This window comes from Haliaeetus leucocephalus, unplaced genomic scaffold (assembly GCF_000737465.1).
Source record: "Haliaeetus leucocephalus isolate CR32 unplaced genomic scaffold, Haliaeetus_leucocephalus-4.0 Scaffold536, whole genome shotgun sequence".
Taxonomy (NCBI): Eukaryota; Metazoa; Chordata; class Aves; order Accipitriformes; family Accipitridae; genus Haliaeetus; species Haliaeetus leucocephalus.
In genome coordinates this window covers 4,527,129-4,540,583 of record NW_010972972.1, presented here as the reverse complement: position 1 = coordinate 4,540,583, position 13,455 = coordinate 4,527,129, and the positions used below count along the sequence as shown (strand labels likewise).

Sequence of the window (13,455 nt, the reverse complement as noted above, 5' to 3'; positions counted from 1 at the left end):
GCCCGCCCCGGCCCTCCCGCGCCCGCAGGCCTCAACCCGTCGCCATGGCAACCCGCGGCCTGCCCGCCTTCCCCTCTCCCCGCGGTTCCTCCCCCGGCGGGGCGGGCCCAGCGCCGGTTCCCGCCCGCTGCCGCTGCGCTCCGGGCCCGGCGCCCTTCTCCCTCCTCCCCTTTCCCCTTTTGCTCCTCTTTGGCCTGAAAAGCGGGTGCCGCGATGGCTCCGGCAGCTGACCGGGAGGGTTACTGGGGCCCGCCGACCTCCACCTTGGAGTGGTGTGAGGAGAACTACGCCGTCTCCTACTACATCGCCGAGTTCTGTGAGTGGCCGCTCCCGGCCCCTGCCCCTGCCCCGGGGGCCGCGTCCCGCCGCCGCCTCAGACACCTTCTCCCCCCACCCTCCGCCTTCCTCCCCGGACCTCCGTGCCCTCACTCCACCGACTAGGCCCCGCGGCAGTGGAATCCCCCCTCCTCCGTGGCCCCTCTTTCCTGAGGGGAGCAAATGGCGGGATAACGGGGGCCCCTGCCCCTCAGCTAGCCCCGGCGGGTGGAAATGGCTATTTTCCTGTCCCCTTCCTCCTCAAATCCGAGTCTTAACGAGGGGGTGGTGTAGCCCCCTGTCTCCCCCATGCCCCAGCGTGGTTTTTGGCCCCCCCATCCCAAGTCTGTCCCTTCGGCCTGCGTCCGAAGTGGTGGTCGGGCAGGAGGAGGGTGTCCGGGGGTTTGGGGAGGCATCGAGGGGGTGGCCGGGTGAGGTGGGTCTCGGGGGGGCTCGGCACTGGGGCAGGGGTGGTCGTGCGGCACCGCGCGGATGGCTGAAGAGGGGAGTTTTCACCCAAATCGTGCTCGGGGTGCCGTGCTGTAAAGCTGCGGGGGTCTGCAGGTCTGCTCCCCTTGAGATGGGACCATCTGCCCAGCCACGGCCGGTCAAACCAAACCAGTTCAGGGAGGGAGAAGGTATCTGGGTACGGAAGAGATGGTCTTCATCCTGGAGAGAGACCTTCACCCAGCTGGTCTTTGATGGGTCTTGACCGTCATTAGATTGCTCTGTTGCAGGTGGTGGTCTTTTAGGATAGCTCGGAGCAACAGCAAGAGAGCAGGCTGTTGTTCTGACCTCAAAACTCTGTTATTCAGAGGCAGTCAGGAACTTAGATATATTCAAGCGCATTTTAGGGAAGAAAAAAGGTGCTTCGACTACAGGGTCATCCAGCAGGTGCTTTAGAAGGGAGTATATTGTGGCAGCAGGTAAAGGATCAAGCCCTCTGTCACTGATGTTTTGCTGAAAAATTAAATATTTTTGTATCCTGGGTAATAACTTTAAAGGGTGTAGTAGTTGTAGTTACGCCCTGTCCTACAAAAAGCTTTCATGCATATAAGATAGGCGGCTGCTTTTGGAGTGTTAGGACTCCAGGAGAATAATACAGGCTCGCCTACCCTGAAGTGCTTGGAGTGGGCAATCTGAGGAGGCCTTTTGCATAGCTGGGATGCTTCAGCAGCACCTTGGAAGAGCCTGGCATGCAGGAGATGGAGGGTGTCCATGCCAGGCTGTGACTCCTGGTTACAGACACTGACATGGGTGAAGGACCAAAATGAATAGTTGTGAAAGAGGTTTCAGAGTGTGGGAATGGGAAGGAGTACAGGATCTGAGTAGCATAGGCGGCATAGGAACTTGGCGGGGGGGGAAGGAAGTTGGTGTGTAGATTTATGGCTGAGAAGAGAAAGGCCAGCTGAAGAAGGAACAAAATTAAATACTCTTAAAATGGGACAAACTTAGAAGTTTTTAAATAGAATGAGACTTTTGCAAAGTGTGTGTTTTCCTTGTGGTAAAAGTAATTTGTGAGATAATCCTCATAGGGAAGAGGAAGCTCTGTTGCTTCATCCATGTAAAAATAAATTTGACTAGCACATAAGTTTTTGAAATAATCCCCGCATTGTTGGCCTTGTGAACTGATTGAACTGATACTTTTTATCTGCTTCTAGATTATGCAGGAGAAGGAAGATGAGGATGAGATTAATGGTAGGAGGTGGAAAAGTGTGTGTTCTGAAGAAAAAGGGACTTATTGTGGAAGGTCTGGTCCGTCCTTTATGGTTTTTGTGTTTGGGACCACAGTTTGTTGGTCTGTCAGTTGTGCTGAAAAAGATGTGTGTAAGGGCTGTGCTGTAAATGAAAACATTTAAATGGTCCAAGTTTAAAAAGCAAAACAGTAAATAAGCCCACTTTATTTTAGGGTTACCTTAACAGTAGATAATTTCAGTAGAGATGTCAAGAAGGTTTAGATTTTCTTCAGCAATAATTCTGTAACTGCACTTTTGGGGTCAGAGGAAATAAATTTTTTTTTTAATGATACGAACCCACTGCATTTAAATCTTAGCCAGCAGAAGTTGGTTGGCAATGTATCTTTCATAAAACAACTAAAGGGTCTTTCCCAACTTTCTCTAAAATACTTAATGTGAAGATAATTATTTTGGAAGATCAGAGAGATGTTACCCTGAAATCTAGTTGCTTTAGCAGAAGAGCTGAGAGTATATTTGGGGTCTGTTTTGCCCAGTGGTCTTCTGTCAGTAGCTGTGCCTTTATGGCCTCCTTACTCTATCAAAAATTCAAATTCAGAGAGCTAACAAACCAGAAAGTACAAAAATATTTTTCTCACCTCTCTCAAGAGTTTTCACTGTGGTCATTTTTGATGTCTCTGATACTGTTTTTAAAACTCATGCACAGCCTGTATTATTTTAAGTGTTACCTTACAGAAGAGTGAAAATAGCTTTCTGACTCTTCACTGTCTTGGTACCACTCAGTTAAGCTGATGGTATTTAAAAATTTTGAATTAAATGTTTGGTACAAATAATTTATAAGAAATTATTGGAGGCCCGAAGCTTGAAGAATACTGGCAGGTCCAAATCAAATATATTTTCCTTAGGTTGCAGGCTGAAGAGCCAAACTGCAAGCTTGTTGTACAAATTACATCTCTGTGCCATTTAGCAATTTGGTTTAATATGCTAATTTTAGTACAAATTGCTACATTGTGTTCCAGAAGCCTACATGCAGTTCTTTGCCATTCACTCTTTAAAGAGTTAGTGTAAATGATGGCCCCTAATCAATTGTGTGTATTCAGAGATGTGAAGAGGAGGTAAGGTGTTTTTGTAGCACTTCATACTTGCATTCTCTTGATGTATCCCAAACACAAACACCTGTATTCAAAGATTCATCTTTTTAATAATGAAAAATGCATTTTCTTGCCTTTCTGAGTCTACACCTAGCCAGTTTTCCTCCCTTGTGGAGGTGGATGACTAACTGCTCTACATCCTTCTGTAGAATATTAAACCAATTGAAATTGAAGACCAATTGAAAAGAATTATTTTGTTAGCTTAACTGTTTTAAGCCCTAAAATGACTCTTCTATCTCTCACTGATCAAATCTATTGTATGGTGTAGTAATTCCTCCTTCAGGGTTTCTCAGGAGTTTTGGATTGACTCCTGTGTGCTAGAGGGCAAGTAGAGATGCTTTTTTTTTTTTTTCCTTAAACTAATCTTTTCCAGCTCCCAGTGCTTGTATGCTGAATTACCCAAGCTTTTGTACACCAACTTAAGCAAAATAACAATAATAAAGGAAAACAGCAGCATTCTCCCACCCAAACAAACAGAACAAGGTCACATATAACTGCTGTTCTTTAACACTAAGTGCTTAAATGTTGCAGTTTACTCCTTTATTTTAGCAGGGTTGATGTTTCAGGCCAGTTTAGCCCATGTAGTGTTCAGTCTGTTTTGATGTGAATATCTATATGACAAGTGCCTTACCCTTCTTGCATTCGCTGTCATCCCTGTAAGAAGTGCTTGTCTTGTAGAGTATGAGGAGTGGATATAACTAATCTTCATAGATTTCCTTTGTTGAAAACATGGAGAGTAGTATCAATTTAAACAAATACTTTAAATTCAAAGGACCCCTGTGTGGACTCGAGGGCTTATAATTCTCAGTCAGGAGAATCATGGAGGTGAGTTTGTTGTTGTTATCAACTCAGTGCTGTGTTTCAGTTGGACCAAACTTGAGTGATGTTTCCAGGTATGTGAAATACTGCCTTGAGCTATCATTGCCCATGAGTAATACACATCGTCTACAACATGACTGCTTTTGAGATAGTATATCCTTATGTTGGCATTTACAGCAGCAAACATCTGAAATATAGCTTCAGGCTTCTCAAGGAATTGGTGAAATCGTTTCTTTCTTGGCTTCTGCTCCTGTCTCAGTACTTTCTGCTACCTTCATATAAGAAAAGATTATTTTTTTTTTAATTACCAGAGTTAAATCCATTGCTTTTTGTTTTCATTAGAGATCTGATAAACAAATATTTGTAACTGTGCTTTCCTTATGGGACCCTTATTTAGGAAAAAAACCCCAACAAAACAACCAAAGAGATCATGAGAATCTGCCCACGTTTCTAGCCACTTTTGCTGCTCTTCCTTAAATCCTTCCTATTTTTTCTTCAGACAGGAGATAAATGATTGAGATAAGATGACTGTTACCTGTGTTAGATGTGAGATATCTCATTAATATGTAGAATGCCATCCAAGCATTCTCTACATTGTGAACAGTGACACAAAAATACTGAGGGTTTGGGTTTGTTTTTTTTTCAAGCTTTGCTCAAAAAAGGCAGCTGTCAAAGATGTACAGATCTCTGTTTTGCATGGGGATCATTACTTTAGAACTTAACAACTTGCAAAATTTACTTAAAGTTAGAATAATGTCATTAATATTGATTTTTTTTTTGACTGCCACATATGTGCTGTCACCTGTTCCTTTTGGGCATCCTGCTGTATTTTGCCTCTTTTGCCAGAGGCTTTGGAAAGCAGCCAGAGTTTGTTGGGCTAGGTACTATCCATGCAAGTTAAAAAAATAAAATAAAGCCAACTCTGTCTAGCTTCAAGAGCTGTGTCTGTTCTTTCAATAATAAAGTGGCAGGTGAAGGAAGAATCATCAGGATTAATTGGGTGTGATCAGCCCAACTGTCTGGCTGTGGCTGAATCATTTAAAGACACCATGACACAGATAAGTTCTAAAGTGCGATTTAAGAGAAGACAATGTCACAGCCTCACAGACTTTAAGAATGAAATGGATTTGAATGTGTAACTTTAATGACTTAATTGCAGGAAGCCACATCACAGGTTTCCTCTTTAAATTTTTCGGGCTCCTTGAGGGAGCTCCCTCAATTTAGAGGGCAGTACAGACGAAAAGGTAAAGGGAAAATTAAACTAATTGATGGTGGCTATAAAGTCAAGTGGAGTGTACAGAACAGTGCTCAGCTGTGGGATGCTTTTTAAGATGAACGCTTCTAGCTTGCTTTTTGTGCTGCGGACAAAAAAGAAGTTGAAAGAGGGGTTCCTTCTGTCAAAGAATAACGTAGCAGAAATGAACTCCTAAGCCTGTTGGATGGTCTCTGCTGTTGTGCTTTCTCATTTCTTTAATGATTTTAAGTGATTTTGAGTCGGTGGCAAATACTGTTGCATTAATTTATTTCCCTTCCCAGGTTGTAAATGTATATACTTGACTTAAGCCTGAAGATAATCTTGTGCACTGTTTTGATGCATTTTGCCAAAATTAATTATTTATATTTAAAAAAAAATACTATTGTTTTGTTTTGTTTCTTTGCCACTTTCTAATCCATGATGCATCTCTAGCTTTCATTTCCTGACAGCTTAATTTTCTGTTTTCCCAAGAGCTTTCGTTGAAAGACAGGGTCAAAGGCTTTTGGAAAGTCTACATTGGTCCAATCAACAGTTCTTGTTTATCCATCACATTATGGATATGCTTAAAACTTGACGGATGCTGTGGTAATGGACCACGTGTGTGTTTATCTACCAATACTTGTGTAGTTATTAAGTGACAATAAAATTCTTAAATATGGTTTAACAAAGCATTTGATTACTCTGTAATTAGTGCTTCATATTCAGTACTTGTACAGCTGGCAATTGGACATCTGCTACTCCAAATGGTAACAGAGCAGTGGCATTTGTACAATTTAATTTTGCTTATGTGCAAACTAAGGCAGACAGGTTTATGAACTGCATGATATGAATTTGCAGAATATATATTTGTAGCTAGAAATAGGAAGATTAATGTAAAATAAATTATGGTAAAGGACACTGCTGACTTTTAAATGCCTTTAAATGAGCCTTTACTCACACATAAAAATGACTGTTGTCATAATTGAAAGACAAAAATGTCTTTAGTCTGGGGTTTGTTGTGTCTTTGTGTGTGTGTGTGAAACTGCTATTTATGTAATGCGTTTTCCATAATTGCTGGAGCCTTCCACAGATCAGTGGGGAAGATGTTTTTTAAACAAAAGAAAGATTTAATAAGTGCTGCAAAAATGTTCAAAGGAACTCTGGGAGTTGTCTCCAGTCCCAACAGCTCAGCAGTATATGGTTGTTTTATCTTGCAACACATGCAAGTCCTAACACACTTGACTGTTTTTCTGGCTGCCTCAAAAGCCTAAAGAGGATCATAGAAAGGTTCATGGATCATGAAGGGTTAAGAAAATGTGAAGAGTTCTTTTAATTCAAAATATGTACCAAAAAAATGAAATGTATAATGCTAGAAGGGAACCCACTTACAAGTGGTTATCAGGGAAAAGCTACTTTTGATTACTTTGAGTTTTCTAGGTGTGGGGCTCTTTATACTGGTCTCATTAATTACAGCCATTTTTCAGTCTGTTAGCAGAGGAGCTGAGCTGCTCCATGAATTAAAGGTGCTTGGTAATTCTGTGGTTGTGGAAGCACTACAAAGAAGGAAGGAAGCTGTCAGGAAGAGAGAAGTTTCTAGAGCATGTTACAACTCAAAAAAACCAAAGCAGCACTGCTTTAATGTTGATCTTTTACCATTAATTGATCTGAATATCCCCACAGAGGTAAGCTCCTGGTAGGGTCCCAGTGATTTTGCTGCGCACTGTTTAGATTTAAGGCTTCAGGCACAGACCCTTTTGTCCACTTGAAAGTGCAACTGTAAAATACTTGGGGGGTTTGTGCTAGCTCAAAAACCTGAGGTGTCTGACTGGGCTATATTTTTCTCTCTTTTTTTAAAAATTAATTTTCCTTGAAGAAATACACTGCATATGCACTGATGTTTTCAAAGTGATTAGTGCAGTCAGGATCTGTAGGATCATTATCTCCTTTACACTAAGGTCCATTGACCTCTGGCATAGTATGTACTTCAGTGTGTCTGGAGTTTGGGAGGCAGAAGTAGCCCTCTCTATCAGTCCTGGTGGGGAGACACACCTCTCATGCCTCCCCCAGTCTTACAAGGTTCCACTCCAGTTCTTTGCCTTTCCACCAAATGGTGACTCAACCTGCCCTCCACGTTGCAGAGCTTTCCTGAGGGAAATTCCAAACTTTATTTTAAAATTGAGATGAGTGTCCAGGAGTGTATCTGTTTCCCAGCTGTGTCCTGGGGCTTTATTTTATTTTATTTGGCTTTTTTGCATTATTCCTTGGTTCCTTTGGATTTGTTTTCTGAATCCAGTGTCCTTGGAGTGACCCTGGAATGATGTGTGCAGATTGTGTGTCTCTTAAGGGATCTCCAGCTGGCTTTGTGAGCAAGAGGGTATTTTCCCTTGCAGCCTAGTCCAGGCAACATTGTCCTGATGCTCCTCTCTAACCAGAAGAGCTGGAGAAGGGGACAAGAGTGTGGGCTGGTTCAGCTGGACAAGGTTCAGGATGTCAGTTTGAGACTTGACTTCTAGGTTTGAGGAGAAGGCAAGGCTTGGTCTTCTTTAGGTAGGAAAGCAGACAAGTAGAATTAGAAAAAAACATGGTGTTGAGGGTGAGCTGAACATCTGCCTCTACCTAACAGCATGAGGTGAGTGAAGCCAGGACAGTGTATGTAACTCGTACTAGCTGTGACTCTCCCTCAGTTTCTTCATTCACATCTGCTGTTCTGTAAGTCATGGGTGTATTGCAAAGGACCAGAGTATGTTTTGTATGAATTCCAACTAGTAGGATTTCAAGGTATAAGCTTCATGGTCATGAAACATGACTCTTGGAAGCTCTCTGATTTACACAGTGCTTTAATGAGCTCATCATTTGCAGCGGAAGCTCAAGATGCTACTACCCTGTAGGGTGGAATTTTAGTAATTGCTAATTCCAGTTGGATAAGGGTTTTCATTTGGACAAGATCCAGCATCTAGGAATCAGATGCAGTGTTAGATCAAAGAAGGCATCCTGTACAGCTGTGTAGCATAGTTGAGCATTAAAAATAGTCTGGACACTGATAATCTTGGGACAGAGTGTTTCTGCATTAGATCTGTCATTTGTTCATCAGTTTTCTTCATCTTCCCTGGTCAATACCATTTGTTCGTTCAGGCACAGACCTGCTTCCCAACTGGAAAGCATGCTACTGTGATCCCTTCTAATGGGTGTTTCAACCTTACAATGAGGAAACCCAGGGATAGCTGAAAAATTACTTAAATGTCTTTGAGAAACAGGATCTGCAGATCTGGCTTTCTCTGAAATCAAATGGGTCAATGACATCAGGGAGCTAAAATGACTCAAAGAATTGATTTTATTGTCACAGAGTGGAATTCGTATTTCTTCTGTGGAAAACTGGGCGTGTTTTTCCTCTCAAGTACATAAAAAGGTTTGCTGTATAAGAAAGGATATGTTTGTGTAATTCTCATTATAGGCTTGATTGCTCTTGGAGGGAGTTTCCAGTGCTGTTCTCCTGCCAGAGACTGCCAGGTCTAGTGCTGGCCCCAGACTGCAGCAGGCAAGCTGCGGAGCCTGCTCTGTGGGTTATTACACTCAGGAGGAAAGCTGCAGGGTGTATTTCTACAGATATTCCCTGCATTCCTCCCACAGGATACAGATTTTTTTTCAGGTTTTAAATCTTATAGACTTGAGGAAAAAAAGTACAAAATATATAAACTCAGAGTTGCTCCAGGTGATATTTTACTCATGAGTGAAAACTGATGCCTTTATCTTTTTTTCTCCTTTGGGATTTTCTTTTTTTTTTTTTTTTCCCCCAGGTCCTTTTCACAGTTGTAGAAATTACCCATATAGGCAGAGAGAACTAACTGTTATCAACATGATGATCAGTGCATGAGTAAACAGCTTGGAAAATTGGAGAAGCAAAACATTTTTCTTTTTTTTTTTCAACTTAGTAACAGAAATTTAGAAAGAAGATTGGCAATGCACTTTTGTGCGTAGTGCCCTGTACCTGCAGATCTGCATTCTGCAAATGGGTATAGTTTAATGCCACCTCCATAAAGCTTCAGCTAGCAGAAGCACTGTGGAAGTTCATGGCTTTCTTTACAAGTAGCAGAGTGAAAACCAGATGAGCGTTGCCAGTTTGTATCGCTTGTGTCTCTTTCGAGCTGGTGAGTGCGGTCTCTAATAAGAATCAGCTCAATTGAATTGTGTAGATGCCTTGGAAAGCAGCAGAGAAGTGCACCGTGGTAGTGAAATCATAGAGCAGATGTTGTTTTCGCTCACTTAAACAAACTGCTATGGCTTTGTGATCTGTGATATCACAGTTGCTTTTCACTCAGAGGTTTGGGGTTTGGTGGCTGTTAAATCTTTCAAGGCCCAAGTTTTATCTTCCTATGAGGCCCCTCAGAATACAGTCTTCAGCACAATGTCTAACATCAGCACGGTACTCAAATGCTAAAACTCTTGAGTCCATCCCAATTTAATTTTTCTTGTCCTTTTCTTCTTTCTCTGTTCTATAGGCTGCAGATAAATATTTTAAAGCGATTTCCTTTTCTTAAATGCATTCCCTTCCAAGCTCTTCACTTTTTTTCCTGCCTTTAAACTCTTCCATGCTGATTTCCACATGGCTTTTGCATTAACTTTTTTTCTTTTTGTCCTTTATGGTACTTTTTCCACATTTGTCTCAAATCTGTCCTCTGGAAGTTTCCTCTGCCAGTCTTTGAGCCACCATTTGTGCCGGGAACTTGGTTGATTTTGTGTTCAGTTTCTGGCTGTTTATTATTCAGTAAAACTGACTTCTGCCCAAATGCTTGCCACCCGCCCTATGAACTGTTACTTTGTAGGTATGATATTAAGTTATATTTATAACAAAAAGACAGTCTTTAAAGCTTAAACCTTCAATGTGTTGCATATCTCTTCCTGTATTTGGTTTAGATTGTGAGATACTTAAGATTTGGACTTTGATCTTACTGTCTTTGTGGAGAAGCAGCTCCACTTTCCCTCTAGATAAATAGCTAGTGCCAAGGTTTGTGGGCAGATAGGCAATTACCAATTTTTTTCTTTTCATTTTTCAAACAAGAACAAGAAAGTTGTCTTGAAATGACAATTGGACAGTGACTAAAGAATAGAGTTGGAGTTAGAGGTTGTGAATCAGGAGCAACAACCTTAGAGTCTTGGGTTAGTGAATTAATTGGATACTGTTGAAAGTTCTTGCTGGAGGTTGTCATATTAACTGGAAAAGCTTATGACGACTTTAGAGAAAAGAAGTGCCTACGTAAAAGAGATAAAGTTGGGTATTTAGGAGTGAAGAAGAAGAGTCCGAGTAGTTGCTGAGATCCGGTGCCCTTCTTTTATCACGTGTTCCAGGTAGCCTTAGGATTTTTCATTTAAGGCAGTCTTGCAAAAAAAGATAGTTAGTTACAGATGGGATTTTTCTATTAGTACTGCTGATAAGAGGGGGAATATCACCAATCAGTGTTTGAATGGTTACTGTGTATCTGAATCAGACAGTGGTTGCTGACTAGTTTCTTTATCCCCATGTGCTCTGTTTTACATTTGTCACATAGCATCTCGCCTTTTATTTCCTACCATCCAGCTAGGGCAAAATGCAAAGGAATGGCATGAGTCATTAGTAGGAGAGACTTAATCGCTCTGGACACCCAGGGGAAGTCCACACTGACAGTAAGAAAGGGAGAGAAGCAAGAGGATTTGGATTTCAAAGAAAGGCCACTCAAACTAAAGCTACAAATATCTGGGAAAGAGCACTGACACGCATTATTCTCTGCCATGTACCATCCAGTGAGCATATTGGGCTCCCCAAATGCTCGTCTCTTGTATGTCACTGCACAGTGCCTGGAAGAGACCTACCAGAGCCTCTGAGACGATACCCACAGCTTACTGTGCCTCAAGTTGGTATCTCTATTTATAGTCATGAGGACTGGCAGATGCTGGGCTGGATGTATTCTGGTAGCTCAAAACTGTCAGCTGCCAAAAGCTGTGCTTTCTGCTCTGGATAGACCCTTAGGCTTAGAGGAGTTGGTGCAGAAACTGAACATGAAGCCGCGATGGTGACACCAGCATAGAAGAAGAAAGGTTGGAAGGAGTTAAGTATGATGAAAATTAAATGGATGATCACTGTAACATTGTATTGGTCACTGCTTAGTTTTAGCAGTGGCTGCAGTGTAAGCTTCCCTGTCTCAGTTGTTTCCTTCCAGTCTGACATCATCAACCTGTCTTAAAATAACATTTAAAATACGTTTCATTTTGTTTTCCAGTAAAGGCTATAAGAGAAGCAAATCTGCCCTTCAGCAACAAGCTTATTGCATGTAATATTCTAACTTTACATCATCTCAGCCTAATCTCTTTAGACTTTGATTGCATTTTCCAGCTGTAAGCATTTGCTTTTAGTGAGCTTTCTAGATTGATATTTCAAATGATCTGCCTATGTCAACTGTTTTTACTTTAAATTTACTTGCAATATGCTTCCAGGTGTACTTTAAAGTAATTGGTCTGCTTGCTATCATCTTAGGTGCATGTTTATCAGGGAAATGATGCTTTCTTTTCCATGAGGCTTCCCATACTCTAGGAAAGCAACATTAAAATATGACAGGATGGCATATCAGCTAATTGTAATGCAAGTTTATTCCTTGTAGTCCCGTTAATTGTGGATATCTTGGATTGGGAATAAAATGTCCTGTAAAGGATCTGTGGACTATCTTATTTGTCCAGGCTGCTTCCTGCAATCTCAAAAAATGGCCAAGGATAGATTCTAGCACTTTGTTACATCCTTAAATACTGTTACTTTTCATGTAATGGTCCCTTTAAAACCCCAAACCTGTTTATTAATGCTTCAGAATGCCCTGCACTTGTAAGAGTCACAGGTGTGATAGACATAGTTAGAGCCACAGTAAGATAATTAGCAAAATTGGTTTCAAAAGTGAGGAATGTGGCTTTTTGAGTTAGCTCTTGTAGCTATCTTTATTCTGGCCTGTCACCTCAGAATATTCTTCTTGCAATTGCTCTCATAATTATCTGTTGAACTTCACAGTTGGTCCTTCACATTTTGTAATCTGCCCTATTAACCCCATTCTGAGGATCAGCATTTCGTGCAGACCTTGGATTTCACTCATGAAAGGCTTCAAGACAGATCCCTCTGAAAAAAAAAAATCAGTCATCCTTCCTCAAAAAAAACCCCCATCAATGCAAGTTCTGGGTCTTTAGGTACTTTCTTCTTCATTTGTGATAGCCTTTAAGCATTCCAGTAGGAGGAGGAGGACTCCATTACAATAAACATAAGAATTGGTGACAAAAACGTTGTTTCTTGGAAGTACGCAGTTCTTACTCTGATGTACATTGAAGCTTTATTTACAAGAGGTATTGTGGTGAACTCATTCATTTTTATTGTGGCAGGTAAGGATGGTCTAGTGGCTAGAGGAACACTTTGGTGTTTAAAAGTCCTGGCTTCAGTTTTATGCAGGTTTCTTTGTGACTCAGGCACCCTCTTCTAGCCTGTCCTCTTCTTGCAAGGATATTGAGGATAAGTGCACAGAAGATTGGGGTTGCTCAGACACTGCTGTAACAGAGACTAAATAGGTAACCAATATGTTTTAGATTTGAGGGGGAAGAGCAACAACCTCTTAGCCCAGCAATGAATGTTTCACCATCTAAGTTTAAATCTGCATTATGAATGCAAATGTTGGGTTTCTGGGATTGCAAGTGTATTGGTTTTGTGTGAAGAAACATGTGGAGCTTTAAAATCTGGATTTATGTAGTATTAGCTTTCACTCATTTTGAGTATAATACACGTAAGAAGCAAGGTCAGTGTTAGTACAGTCTCCTGTTAGGTTCTAATTTTCTAGTGTCTTCACTACACCGTAGCAAAGCACTTTGCAGAGAGGTGAGGGTAGAGAAAAGGATAGCTTAATTGTAACCTAGGGCAATTCAGAAGCAGTTCAATAATAAGTGCTTTTGTAAGATGTGCATACCAAAGAGAGGCTTGAGCATTAGAAAATACACCCACACTTTACAGGTTTGAACTAAGCTTTCTTGTGTGTGCTTTGTTAGTTAGGAATGTCAAGAGCTTTTTCTTCTAATTACCTTTTGATTGTTTTGAAGAACACAAATGCAGCACGAAATACTGTAATCAGAGTAAAACCATCTACAAAAATATTAGCTGAACTAGTATGATTAATGCCAAGGGAATGAATTCTGCAGCTGGAATATAAAGTGTGTAAGGCCATAAATCAGAACCTATCGCTTGACACAG

General features: G+C 41.3%; 1 protein-coding gene across 2 annotated transcripts in view; it reads left to right on the top strand.

Moving 5' to 3' along the window:
• Positions 1-213: 213 nt before the first annotated feature.
• Positions 214-13,455, top strand: part of ACER3 (alkaline ceramidase 3) — a 54,927-nt gene continuing 41,685 nt past the window's right edge. For both annotated transcript variants that reach the window (XM_010576610.1, XM_010576611.1), the window contains exon 1: positions 214-316. In XM_010576610.1, coding sequence (XP_010574912.1) covers positions 214-316 — 103 coding nt within the window. The remainder of the gene's footprint in view (positions 317-13,455) is intronic.